This window comes from Ambystoma mexicanum, chromosome 10, assembly GCF_040938575.1.
Source record: "Ambystoma mexicanum isolate Mex_15411 chromosome 10, UKY_AmexF1_1, whole genome shotgun sequence".
Lineage (NCBI taxonomy): Eukaryota > Metazoa > Chordata > Amphibia > Caudata > Ambystomatidae > Ambystoma > Ambystoma mexicanum.
In genome coordinates this window covers 1,627,841,435-1,627,855,661 of record NC_090932.1, presented here as the reverse complement: position 1 = coordinate 1,627,855,661, position 14,227 = coordinate 1,627,841,435, and the positions used below count along the sequence as shown (strand labels likewise).

At 49.7% G+C, this 14,227-nt stretch overlaps 1 protein-coding gene across 2 annotated transcripts in view; it reads left to right on the top strand.

Moving 5' to 3' along the window:
- DGCR8 (DGCR8 microprocessor complex subunit) overlaps nucleotides 1–14,227 on the top strand; it is a 690,818-nt gene that overhangs the window by 664,892 nt on the left and 11,699 nt on the right. For both annotated transcript variants that reach the window (XM_069620020.1, XM_069620021.1), the window contains exon 13: nucleotides 4,348–4,461. In XM_069620020.1, coding sequence (XP_069476121.1) covers nucleotides 4,348–4,461 — 114 coding nt within the window. The remainder of the gene's footprint in view (nucleotides 1–4,347; nucleotides 4,462–14,227) is intronic.

Genomic DNA, 14,227 nt, shown 5'->3' with positions numbered 1-14,227 from the left:
TCTTAAGGATCGAGGGATACTTTGTATCCCTCCTAAAACTTTTGACTATGAGAGATTGGGACACACCACCTTATGTGGAGTGCCAAGAGGATACATAGTTTCCCCTTTCTCTCTTCTCTTGTGACTTTGCAGTCACATAGATAACCCGTTAGTTATGGCTGGTGGCAGTGGACGTGTTCTACCAACTTTTGTGCTATGTTGCACCGCTGATTGTATTCAGTCTTGGTTGTGCGCAATAGGGTCACAACATGTTCTAATATGGTGGATTCTTACTTTTGTTCGCCATTTCTAGCGTGATTGTCCTTTTTTAGCCCACCTGCTACCATTTCGGGAGGTGTGTGTGTGTGTGGCTGGTGTGGCTCGCTGCGTTTGTGGCAGGCTGTGTGTGGGGCTGGCCTTTGGTGGAAACCCTTGGATGTCCCCACCTAAGCGCCAGTGTGTGTGGGCGGGCAGGCAGTGGGGGAGGACTTATTCACTTCCCTGCCCTTTGTCTGCCTGAATGGAACCAGTGCTGTTGGGCAAGATTGTATGCAGTACCCTGTGGGAGACTGCACCAGCCCTGTACTCTTGGCAATAGTTAACCCAGCCTTTGGTATAAGCATGCATTACACAAGTTGGTAGAGGGACTGAGCAGCCAGGCTTATCTGAAATGGGGTCGATGTGAGCAGTAGGGATGCAACATAGTTTCACAGTCACACGTATTCAAATAAACGTTTCAACTCAAGGTTTCTTGATTAAACAATTATTTATTAATTTAACAGTCAGTTGAATAAGCCTTCCTTAGAAGGGAGCAAATATGTAACACAAAAATATACTTCAATAAATGCACTGTTTCATTAAATCAGTAGATCCCATTTGGGATGGCACACACACTTCCTACATCCTGAGGTGACTTAAATAACTAGGACACTATGGACACTGATATATCACTAGTACATTTAGAGCAATGCTGAGTTTGGTGTCAAAAGGAAAAGTTTAGGGACTAAAACAATGGTAAACAAATATTTTTAAGCAGGTAAGTACTTTTGAACCCCCAATGCAATATAGATTAACCCTTTCCCAGCTACACAAGTTATAGAATGTGTGACTTTTATTGAGGGATAGTTAAAGCACAAAGTCAGAGGTAAGGAGAATCTTTCAGGGAGCCAGGACAGCCAATGTCAATTGAGCAAAAGTCTAGGGGAGCTGAAGTACTTCTTAAAGTTAAGTAAAAGGTCTTGCACAATGTTTTAGAAATCTTTGTAGAAAATGAAATCACTGTTGGGCCACAAGCTGAGAGGCTTGTGAAGGGCAAAGCTGCAAGCAACTCTGCAACAGGCAACCAAGGCAAGTCTCAACTGAGTGCTAGCAAGGCTACACAGCAATAGGTAAGTACCCCTTAGTTTACAGTACCATAGGTATGAAGAAATTGTTTCCAGCTGGCTTCTGTTCCAGTTGTAGTATGGCAGATCTTGTTGTTCCTGGGCTTCAGTCGTGGGGGGAGGTCGTCTGCGGACTCCTGCACTACGATTTGAAGGTCGGCGGCAGCAATGAGCAAACTTCAGATCAGCGGCACTTTGTGGTTTCAGCTTCTCGTGAATAGCACCACTGCGGTTCTTGGATACCTTTATGGGCTTTCCTCGCTTCTGGGGTCCAGCCCTCTTTTGAGGTGGATCAGGCTTGTTCAGTCCTGCTTCATGGGAGTCCGGAGGATCTTCCTGGAGCTCGGGTCCGACTTAAAGACGACACACTCGATTCTGGTGTTCCACTCCCTGGCAATCGGTTCCTGAAGCAGCAATGAAAGCACAGGCGGCTCCAAGAGGATTTCCAGATGAGTTTATCTTGTGGTCGATTGGGCCCACCAACCCAAGGGGAGAAGTCGTCCTTTGCAGGGCTTCTTTAGTTGAGGCAAATTCAGAGGTTCAGCACTGCAGCAGGGCTTCACTGGGCAAACCAACAGTCCAGGAGTTGCAGCAAGCATCTCTTTCAAGTTCTTCTTCGGATTTCTTTGTCCAGTGGTGGGCTCTGCCTTCCAAGCAAAAGACCTCGGCTTTTATGCAGGTTTCTCCCATTCATCCGCAGCCTAGCGTCACTCAAGCAGCAGGGTGGCTTTCCTGCAAGCACAGGGAGTTTTGGGCACCTCCGTCACTTCCTGCCTTGGCAGACATGCTGGAGCCAGAGGCGGGCTTCACTGGTGAATCCCGCCAAAGACGAAACCAACAAAGGGACCAAAACTGGTTTGTCGCGCAGAGTAAATCTCGAGAAGGAACTTTCCAACAAGAAATGGCAAAGAAAGACCAGGCCATTTTGATAAAATGGGTCCCATGGGTGCTTTACTGCAGCTACAATTGCAGCCCGCGGTAGAAACACACATGGTAGAGAAAAAGTAAACCACTGCCACCAGCCATTAATTGTAGAAAGGGTAACATAAAAATGTTGCATGAGAAACTAGACAAAGGGGATACTAAGTAACCCCTCCAGCACCGTATTGTAAGATAGTGTGTGCTGGGTCTAGAAAGTTACAAATGTAAGTAAAAATGGCACTTCACTCCTCTTGGAAACAGTAGTGTAACCAAGAGAAGGTATTTAAACCTTTGGGGAATCTGGAAGACTTCCCCATGCCACTGCACTGAAGGTGCTGTGTCTCACAATGTAAAAAGATGCCTATGGAGTTTGTCAGACTCCAAAACCAAAAGAAAGTGTTCAAATCAGGGAAAAATACATGAGCGAGTGGGGAAAAAAAGGCTCCCCCTCTCCAGGATAAAAATGGAACGTCCTAAAGTCCACCAAAAGGGCTGGGGGTCTGCAAGGTAGAAGGGAATTAGCACATTTCTGAGAATTCTCACTAACAAGTGCCCACTCGAGCTATGGCTGTTGTGATTGGACAGCTGCCTGCCCCTTTCTGTAAACTGCTGAGAGAGATTGCAAAGGAGTGTCTGCTGAAACTGAATAAAAGGTGAGGTTCCTGAGGTGAAGGCCAAGTCGACAACTGGAAACTGAAGTAACCGGTGAAAATGACGACCAGAGATGCCAGCAGACCCTTTGCATCGCTGTGAGGCGACCACTGCTGTCCTGACCCCGATTTTTACTCTGCAGAGGACCTCCTTCCCTTTGGCTTGTGTGACCAACCAGCCCTGAGACGAACTGCAATTTGAGCCATCTCCCGAGGTGCTGTTCCTTTCCAGATCTGCAGACCGCGAATACCAGGAGACCTCCGACCCATTTGCAGTGCACCGCCTTTGAGAGGGGGAATCCGTCCAAGTCTTTGCTGAGCTCCAGGTGAACCTCCAGAGACACGATATGACTCATCCAAGTCCCCTCACCAGAGTGCAGGACTCCAGGACCGGGCGAATACCGTCCTTTGTTGGTGCTGCGAAAAAGGCGGCAAAACCGCAGACTGATGATGAGGAAATCCGTGCAAAGGGTCCTCTGTCAAGACCTCTGCAGACACATCCCATTCAGTGTCCTTCCTTTCATCGCCAGACCGAGGAATCAGACTTGGTCTGTCACTGCGGCACAGAGGAGAATCCAGCTTACAAGCATTTCATCCAACCTTTGGTACTGTAGGGTGAACGGTATTGCTTACCTTGAACCAAGAAGTCGCTCCAGAGTGTTGGGAGTGCGCAAGAGGTGTCCACTCTTACCTCTGACCCAAGTTGCTAGCTTGTGTCCTTTAGTGATTCCTTTAACAGGGTTTCCATCGTTAAGTTAACTCATCTAGCATTTTGTCCTAGAGACTCAAACTATCCGACTTTTGCTGTTCCGCTGCTTCGTAAGACTTTGAGCCGTTGCCGAACTGACTTTTCCATATAGTTGGGGATCGGACTTTAAAAAGCTTTTGGCCAAGAAAGGGCCTCTAGAACCTTAACCTCTGCTACTGTATGACTAACCAACCTTTTTCCTTCCTAAAAGACTTTACCTTATGTGGTTTTGCTAACTAAATACAATTACTGTATATCTTTGTCTTAACGCGAGTGGGCACCATACTTATTATACGGTAGAACTGTCATTAGTGTCAAACTCTGTAACACTCGTATATTTCTGACTGCCTTGTGTAAATATTTTTCTTTTAAAAAAAAATGTATCTTCCTCCTACGATAAGTTTGACTGATCAGTAACTCTACCAATATTCCTTGAGTAGTACAAACATTGGGAACCTGTATGCCAAGAGATAGATAGCTTTGTGAAGTCTTACCTCAAGTGGGCTTTAGGTAAACTTCCCTAACATCCATATCTGCCCTTTGGCCTAGAATGGGAAGCCCCTACCTGGCCTGCATTTCTATAAAGAGCACTAGAACAATGAGACATGTAGATGAGAAGATACACTAACTACTACCTTTTTTGGTTTTCTGCTCTTCTTTTGTTTAGGATATGTCTGATAAAAGTGTTATAGAACTTCAGCAGTATGCCAAAAAAAACAAACCTAATTTGCACATCCTGAGCAAGCTGCAGGAGGAGATGCGCAAGCTTGCCCAAGAAAGAGTGAGTATTTGCAATTAACATTATGTAGCTAGAAATTGGCATTTTCACACTGCACATAAATGATGGTTAGCGCACATGCTAAATATTTGGCTTGCTGGGATTTTTTGTACAAACTGATTACTAATCTGTGTGGTGTATGATAATAGCTGTATACTGATAGAAATGTGTTGTGTGGGTGGTGGGAAGGGGTGGAGGCTATGTCCCAGCCAATCTTTGGGATCTGGGACTACTTCACCACACTAAAGCAAACAGTAATTCCTTCAAATTTACTTGGCTCAGTGTTGAGGAGAATTCTCATTTCTGTGGTAATTCCCTTCTACCTTAGAGACCCCCAGCTCCTTTGCTGGACTTGAGGCCTTTCAATTTGTATCCTGGAGTGAGACCTTTTTCTCACTCCCCTGTATATTTTTTGTCTGGTTTGGACTCTGTTTCTTTTGGTTTTGGAGTCCAACAAACTCTATAGGCATCACCTTTTTGTATTGTGAGACACAGCACCTTCAGTGCAGTGTCACAGAGAAGTCCTTTGGATTTCTCTTAAGATTTAAATTCCTTCTCGGATAAGCTACTGTTTCCAAGAGAAGTAAAGTGAAATTGACTTTACTTTCCTTTTTCTCTTTGTAGACCCAGCACACACCATCTTATATGGAGTGCTGGTGGGTTACCTAGTATCCCCTTTGCCTACGTTCTCATGTAACATTTTTATGTTACTCTCACTACAGTTAAAGGCTGGTTTAACTTTCCCACCATTGTGCATTTTTACTGCAGGCTGAATCCTCAGCTGCACTATTGCACCCATGGGTGCCCATTTAGTCAAAGTGGCCCGGTCATCTTTTTTCAGACTCCCTCGAAACAGGACTTTCGAATGGATTGTCGCCTCCAACGTATTCCACATCTTTGACATGTAATGTCTACAGCTGTGCTACTTCTGAAATTTTTCGGCGAGGGCGTCCTGCATCGATGGCGTCCGGCCAATGTCTCTCGAAGGCCGCCGTTGAGGGCGGTGTCAACAGATGTTATAAATAGGGCGCACGGTGCCCGTAGCCTCAAACGTGTTTGCTTCAAGAACTCAGCGCGCCTCATGTATTCTACATGAATGTCTTCATCTACCTCTCCGACTCCACGGTCTGGCTTTAAGACTTGCCGGGACTGTAAGTCTATGATTTCAATTATGGACCCGCACCGCATTTGTTTGTGATGTCTGGGCGAGAGTCATGACACAGACGACTGTTCGAAATGCCAGTCGCCGACTGCTAATGCCTTTCTGGAGCGTAAGGGGAAGTTACAGGTAGGTTGGGGTACTAAACCCAATAAGTCCCAAAAAGATGCGAAAGGGATGTCCACTGACGATTCGAGGGGTGACTCCTCATCGGAAGGAGTCCCGAGGATCATGATCCTGGAGTGGGTCCCGCCACTCTTCCTCGTCTAGGCACTCCCGGAAGCGGCGTCACCGGTTGCCTTCCCCGTCCTCGTCGGAGGATGGTGCCGCGAGGAAAGCAGCTTGTCCCACTAAATCCTCGACTCCTGAGGAAGGGGAGGCTTTCAGGGAGCAAATGCTGGGGATACCAGGGCAGTTCCTTCCACGCCTTAGGAAGAAGCCGGCAGGAAACGGTCTCGGCCCGATGCTCGCGCTCCTTTGACGAGATACTCATAGGGAACCGCAGAGGTGCCGTTCGGACAAGGTTCAGGTTGACAGCCAGAGACGTGCTAGATCCAGGTCTCAGTCTTCGTCCCCGGCAAAAACGCAGAAATCTGGTAAGGGCTCGAGGTCGAGTTCGACGGCGCTGTGTCCGTCGGATACGGAGGTCGGTGCTTTGCCTTCACTCCAGCCCTTGGCGCCGTTATCGACACCTTCGGGGCCATTTGGCCGGAATTTGCCGATGGAGGTCCCTGGTACTGTGGATCCTCCAAGGAAGGCTAAATCCAAGTCTGATGCCTTTTGGGGACTCCAGACCCACTTCTGTCCCTAGGCAGGAGTTATTTCTTCCTCTGGATGAAATCTATGAGGATGAGGAGGGGTCCAATTTGGAGTTTGACACTGTTGACCCTGTTGAGCCTGATGTGGCTCCTATCTTTTCCGGGGACAGTCAGTTGGAGGAGTTACGTCAATCATTACATGCCGCCAGTGGCTTAGACACATCTCCTGAGGTGGAGTTTGGCAGGCCTGAGCCTGGGGCTCATGCTGAATCCTCTTAGAGGAGACTGATGGCAAGCGTTACTGAGCATCTTGGTTGGTCTAGTCCTCCGGATGCATTTGTTCAGGATGACTTGACTGATATTTTGGATCAAGGTCCGTCCACTGATCCAGTGTTGCCTTTTCATCTGACTTTGCAAAAAAAGGTGGCGGCTGCTTGGCAGACCCCAGAGTCTCTACCGGCGGCTAACAAGCCATTAACTAAAAAATACTACCCTTCCAGTAGCGACCCCAGCTACTTATCCACTCACCCCACTCCTGAGAGTTTGGTGGTTCAGACGGCTACGGCCACCTCGAGGCAGGCGGTGTACCCTACCATCCCTCCCGATAGGGACGATAATCGCTTCGATGGTTGGGCACGCAAGATGTTTTCTGCAGGGAGTATGGCGCTGAAGTCACCTTCAAGATTTTCACACACTGTGGTGTTGCGTCTCTCTAGCGGCTGAGCATATTCCCGAGGGGGAAGAAAGGGATGGGTTCCTTGCTCTTGTGCAGGATGGTAAGGATGCCATGTGTGAATCCCTTCAATCTGGGTTGGACACGGTCGACAGTGTTAGCCGGTCTGCACCATGATACGCAGGTTTGCGTGGTTGCGGAGGTCGGGTTTTGCTCCGGATGTACAGGCCCGTCTTCTGAACATGCCCTTTGATGGCTCTCATTTGTTTGGCAGCAAGGCTGACGAGAGCCTTGAGAGGTTGCGGACCTCCAAAGCTGCTGCTAAATCTTTGAGCGTAGCAGTGCGTCAACCTCTGCCTTTTCGTCCTCGGGGACAACAGTGGAGGGGCGGTTCCTTTCGTTACTACTCCTCTTTTAGTAGGACGAGAGGAGCCGCCAAAGAGGTCAATGAAAAAGTACCTGTGGTGGTCGGGGAAATAGAAGTGCTAAAGCCGCTCAAGCAGCAGCCTCTTTGCCTTCAGCGCTGCAACAGCCGCTCCAAAACAGCTATGAGGCCGTGTTCCATTGTTCACCGGTTGGGGGCAGACTGTCTCAGCATCTCGAAGATTGGCGAGCTATTACTTCGGATGTGTGGGTATTGGAGACAATAGCCCACGGCTACTGCCTTCCCTTCCTAAAGCGGCCTCACGACAATCCACTGGGAAGTCTCTTTGAAGCTTCCGAATCCGCTCCTTTTGCAGGAAATCTTGACCGTGCTGGAGAAAGGCGCTATGGAACTAGTGCCTGTAGCGGAGAGGAACAAGAGATGGTATTCCCCATATTTTTTTATTCCAAAGAAAGACGGGGGACTGAGACCCATCTTGGACCTGTGTTGGTTGAACTTGTTCCTCAGGAAGGACAAGTTCAAGAAGGTCACTCTTTCTCAGGTCCTTCAGGCCCTTCGACTTCAAGATTGGTTGATGTCTCTGGACCTACAGAATGTTTACTTACATGTGCCGATTCATCCAAAGCACAAAGTACCAGAGGTTTGAGGCTGGCAGCTCGCACTTTCAGTTTCGGGTCCTTCCATTCGGATTGACCTCCACCCAAAGGTCTTCACCAAGCTCATGGTGGTAGTGGCAGCGTATCTGAGGTGAGGGTGGATTCATGTCTATCCCTACCTGGACTACTGGCTGATCCGAGCACGTTCTCCCAAGCAAGCTCTGAATCATCTCAGCCTCACCTGCCGCTTCCTCCACAAGCTGGGCTTCTCCCTCAATTTCAAGAAGTCTCATCTGACACCTCAACTGCTCCAGTACATCGGGGCTGTGTTGGACACGTTTTTGGGAAAGTGCTCGCCTCCCAAGGTAAGGACTCATCACATTGTACCGATGGTGAACAAATTTCAACATGCCCAGAGTCTTCCGGATTTTGTATTTTTAAGGTTGCTCGGCCTCATGGCGTCCTGCATTTTTCTGGTGCCAGAGGCCAGACCGAGGATGAGATCCCTGCAATGGGTCCTCAAGATGCAGTGGTCTCAATTCACAGGCAAGATGTCGGATCCCGTTCAGGTTCCACACTCTGTCTCGCAGGATCTTCTGTGGTGGGTCAGCAAAGGGAATCTGATGAAGGGGGAGCCGTTTTGACAACCTTGGCCGGAGGTGACAGTGGTGACGGACGCCTCACTCACTGGATGGGGGGCTCATGCCAACGATCTGACTGCCAGCAGTCTGTAGGAGTCCAAACTCCACATCAACCTGTTGGTGCCGAGAGTCTGTGCGGGGGAAGAGTGTCCTGATCATGACTGACAACACAGTGGCCATGCATTACCTCAACAAAAAAAGGGGGCTGGGGTCACTCCCGTTGTGCAGAGAGGCAATGCAGTGCTGGTACTGGGCAATCCAGCAAGGAATTTCACTCTTGGCAGTTCATCTGGCCGGAGAGGCGAATGCGGCGGCGGACACTCTGAGCAGACAGAGCACGATCTCTAACGAGTGGTAGTTGGCCCAGGAAGTCCTTCTGGAGATCTTCGCTCTCTGGGGAACCCCACAAGTGGATCTTTTCACGACCAGTGCCATCCAGAACTGCGAGAGATTCTGCTCAAGGGAATTTCCTCAGAGAGGAGCTTTAGGGGACGCATTCGTCGTGGATTGGTCATTCCCATTTCTGTACATGTTTCCTCCGGTCCCCGTCATTCCTCAAGTGCTAAGGAGGTTGCGGAGGTTCGGACCCCACATGATTCTCATTGGGCCAGGAGAGCATGGTACTCAGACCTTCAAAAAATGTCCATCTGTGCTCCATGCTGTCTTCCCTACCGAGAGGATCATCTCTCTCTCGCACGCAAGTGGGGGTTGGGGGGTCGGGGGTTCTCCATCCAGAGGTCAAGACTCAACGTTCACACTTGGTTTCGAATGGATTGTGTCCTCCAATGTATTCCACATCTTTGACATGTAATGTCCACAGCTGTGTACTTCAAAAACTTTTTCGGCAGAGGGTGTCATGCGTCGATGGCGTCGGGTCGATGTCCCTCGAAGGCCTCCGTCGAGGGCGACATCACCGGATGTTATAAATAGGATGCACGGCACCCGCAGTCTCAGTTCCGTTTTTTTCTGCAAATGTGTTTCCTTCGGAGACTCGGCGCGTCTCGTGTATTCCTAGTGAAATGGTCTTCTTCAACCCCTCCGACTCCGCGATCTGGCTTCAAGACTTGCTGGGATGGTAAGTCTAAAATGTCGATTACCGACCCGCATTGCATTTGTTTGTGGTGCTTGGGCGAGAGTCCTGACACTGACGACTGTTCCATATGCCAGTCGTTGACTGCTAAGGTCTTGCGGGAGAGTAAGGGGACCTTTCAGGTGGGTAAGTGTTCTAAACCCAGTAAGTCCCGTAAATCTAAGTCCAAGGGGATGTCCTCTGACGATTCGAGGGATGATTCTCTGTGTCAGGAGGAGTCCCGGGGATCTCAGTTGTCCTCGTCTGGCATTCTAGGAAGCGCCGTCACCGGTCGCCTTCCCCGTCCACCTCAGAGTATGGAGCCGTGAGGAAAGTGGCTTGTCCAACAAAGTCCTCGACTCCGCAGGAATGGGCTTCCTTTATATAGCAGATGTTAGCAATTTTTCAATCACAGGGCACATTTCCGTCTGCGCCTTCCGATGAAGCCAGCAAGGAACAGTCTCATTCCGTGGCTCGCACGCCTTCGGGTCCTCGACGCAACTCATCGGGATCATTCGAGGTCCCGTTCGGACAAGACTCAGGTTAGTCGCAAGAGACGTGCTTCCAGGTCTCGGTCCTGGTCTCCAGCGAGACCGCAGAAACCTGGCAAGGGCTCGAGGTCGGCATCGACTCCCTCGGCGCTGTGTCCGTCAGATACGGACGTCAAAGCTTTGCCTTCGTACCAGCCCTCAGCGCCGTTATTGACGCCAAAGCCTTCGGCGTCCTTTGGGACTTTTTTGTCCGAAATTTACCTTTGGAGATCCCTGATACTGTGGATCCTCCAATGAAGGCTATTTCTAAGTCTGTGAGGCCTGTGGTGGACTCCAGACCCTCTTCTGTCCCGAGGCAGGGCTTTTACCTCCTTCTGGATGACATGTATGAGGAGGAGAGATCAGACTTTGATATGGACCCTGTTGAGCCTGATGTGGCTCCTGTCTTTTCTGAAGACAATCAATTGGAAGAATTGAGGCGAACTCTTCATGCCAGCAGTTTGGACACTTCTCCGGAAGTGGAATTTGGCAGGCCTGAGCCTGGGGCTCATGCTGAGTCGTCCTACAGGAGGCTCATGGCTAGGGTCATGGAGTATCTGGGCTGGTCCAGTCCTCCTGAAGCTTTTGTACAGGATGATCTCATGGACATCTTGGATCAAGGTCCGTCCTCTGACCCGGTGTTACCTTTTCATCTGACCTTGCAGAAAAGGGTGGCGGCTGCTTGGCAGTCACCAGAATCTCTTCGGGTTGTTTACACATCGTTAACCAAGAAATATCGCCCTTCCGGTAGCGACCCAGCTACCTTTCATCTCGCCCCACTCCCAAGAGTTTGGTGGTTCAGGCGGCTACGGCCACCTTGGGGCAGGCGGCCTACCCTACCACCCCTCTGGATAGGGATGACAAACGATCGACAGTTGGGCACGCAAGGTGTTTTCTGCGGGGAGTATGGCGCTAAAATCTGCCAACTCCACTTGTGCCTTAGCAAGATGTTTCTCTAGCGGCTGAGCATATTCTCGAGTGGGAAGAAAGGGATGGGTTCCTTGCTCTTGTGCAAGATGGCAAGGATGCCATGTGTGAATCCCTTCAGTTGGGTTTGGACACGGCCGACAGTGTTAGCCGGTCCATGGCTGCAAGCACCGGTATACGCAGATTTGCATGGTTGCGGAGGTCCGGTTTTGCCCCGGATGTGCAAGCCTGTCTTTTGAACATGCTCTTTGATGGTGAGCATTTGTTTGGCAGCAAGGCTGACGAGAGCCGTGAGAGGTTGCAGACCTCAAAATCCGCTGCAAAATCTAGCACAGCTGTGCGTCAACCTCCGCCTATTTGTCCTAGGGGACAGAAGTGGAAGGGAGGTTCTTTTTGTTACTACTCCTCCTTTGGTAGAACGAGAGGAGCCGCCAGTCAAAGGGGTCAGAGTAAAAGTACATGTGGTGGTCGGGGAAATGGAGGTGCCAAGGCTGCTCAGGCAGCTGCCTCTTTGCCCTGAGGCACTGCCGCAGCCGCTCCAAAACAGTCATGAGGCCATGTTTCATGGTTCGCCGATTGGGGGTGGACTGTCTCAGCATCTCGAAGAATGGCCAGCTATTACTTCAGATGAGTGGGTTCTTGATACCATAGCCCACGGCTACTGCCTTCGCTTCCTAAAGCGGCCACACGACAATCCACCAGGGAATCTCTTTGAAGCTTCCAGATCCTCTCCTTGTGCAGGAAATCTTGACCCTGCTAGAGAAAGGCGCTATAGAACTGGTGCCTGTAGCGGCGAGGAACAAGGGATGGTATTCCCCAGATTTTTTGATTCCAAAGAAAGACTGGGGATTGAGACCCATCCTGGAATTGCGTTGGTTGAATAAACTTCTCCGGAAGGACAAGCTCAAGATGGTCACTCTTTCTCAAGTCCTCCAGGCCCTTCAACTTCAGGATTTGTTGGTGTCTCTGGACCTACAGAATGCTTACTTTCATGTGCCGATTCATTCCAAGCACAGAAAGTACCTGAGGTTTGCGGCTGGCGACTCACACTTTCAGTTTCGGGTCCTGCCATTCGGGTTGACCTCCACCCTGAGGGTCTTCACCAAGCTAATGGTGGGGGTGGCAGTGTATCTCAGGTGAGGGGGGATTCACGTCTACCCCTACCTGGACGACTCGCTGATCCGTGCGCATTCTCTCAAGCAAGCTTTGGATCACCTCATTCTCACCTGCCGCTCCTGCCACAGGCTGGGCTTCTCCCTCAATTTCAAGAAGCCGCATCAGACACCGTCCCATCAGCTCAAGTACATCGGGACTGTGTTAGACACGTCCTTGGGGAAGTGCTCGCCTCCCAAGGTAAGGGCTCATCACATTGTGCAGATGGTGGACAAGTTTCAACATGCCCAGGCTCTCCCTGCTTTCGAATTCTTAAGGTTTCTCGGCCTCATGGCATCCTGCATTTTTCTGGTGCCAGAGGCCAGGCTGCAGATGAGATCCCTGCAATGGGTTCTCAAGATGCAGTGGTTGCAGTTCTCAGGCAAGATATCGGATCCCGTTCAGATTCCACTCTGTCTCCCCGGATCTTCTGTGGTGGGCCAACGAGGGGAACCTGATGGAAGGGGAGCCGTTATGGCAATCATGGCCGTGTCGGGTTCTCCATCCAGAGGTCATGATCCTCAACCTTCATGCTTGGTATCTGAAAGGTTGAGGTAAAAGGATTGGGACCTCCTGGATGCTGTGATGGAGGTGTTGCTTTCGGCCAGGCGACAAGCCACAAAATCCCTGTACCGTTGTCTTAAGTTTTGGGACTGGTGCAGAGAACATAATGTTTATCATTTTCAGTGTTCCATTCCCATGGTTTTGTCTTTCTTGCTTTCTTTGGCCCACAGGGGTATTCAAGTGGGTACCATTAAAGGTTACCTGGTGGCACTGTCTATCGTCAAGCGCTCGACTGAAGAATGTTCTTACTTTAAGATTCCTTTGATTTCCCAATTTCTTAATGGCCTCACTAATGTTTCCACCGTCCCCTTTCCAGGTGCCGGTTTGGGATCTGAATTTGGTTTTAAATTCCTCGTTGGTGCTCCGTTTGAACCTTTGCACTCTTGTCCCTTGGGATTGTCTTTCAAGGCGGTGTTCTTGGTTGCGGTTACTTCTGCTCGGAGAGTGAGTGAATTGCAGGCACTTTCATCTAAGCCGCCCTTTACTTTGTTCCACAAGGATAGGGTTGTACTGAAGGTACGTCCATCCTTTCTCCCTAAGGTAGTGTCTGAATTGCATTTGAGCCAGAAAGTGGTTCTTCCTTCTTTCTATCCTCCTCCCCATCCTGGTAAGGAAGAGGAACGACCTCATAGGTTGGACCCTAGGAGAGCTCTGAGCTTTTATATATCTAGGATGTCCAGGGTCCGAGTGTACTATCAACTCTTTGTGGGGTATGCTGGTCACGGATTGGGCCAGGCTGTTACAAAGCAGACCTTGTCCAGGTGGATTATCCTCACCATTACTGAGTGTTACCGCTGAAGGGTTGAGCAATCATTCCACTAGGGGCGTCGCTACTTCCACAGCCCTGCAGAGGGGAGTTCCTATTCAGAATATTTGTGATGCAGCCACATGGGCTTCTATCAACACCTTTGTTAAACATTACTCCCTAGATGGTGAAGATTTGGACTTTGGTAAGGCGGTTCTTTATTCTGCCATCTGATTGGGTATTCTAAATTCTTCTCCCTCCTCCATTTTCTGGTACTGCTTTGGGAGTCTGTTCTTCAAATGGATTGTGTCCTCCAACGTATTCCACATCTTTGACAAGTTACTTACCAACTGGTAACGTTCTTTCGGTTGGATGTTCCTCCAACGTATTCCACATCGCCCTCCCAGCCTGCCCCTCTGGAGAATTTTCTATGCATTTGCAGTTTACGTTTCCGCAAGGCTATGGGCAGTCAAGCAGGCACTGGATATGTGCATGTCACACGTTATGGGGGAAAAAAATAAACTGAGGCTATGGGCGCCGTGTGTCCTATTTATAACATCCAGTGACGCT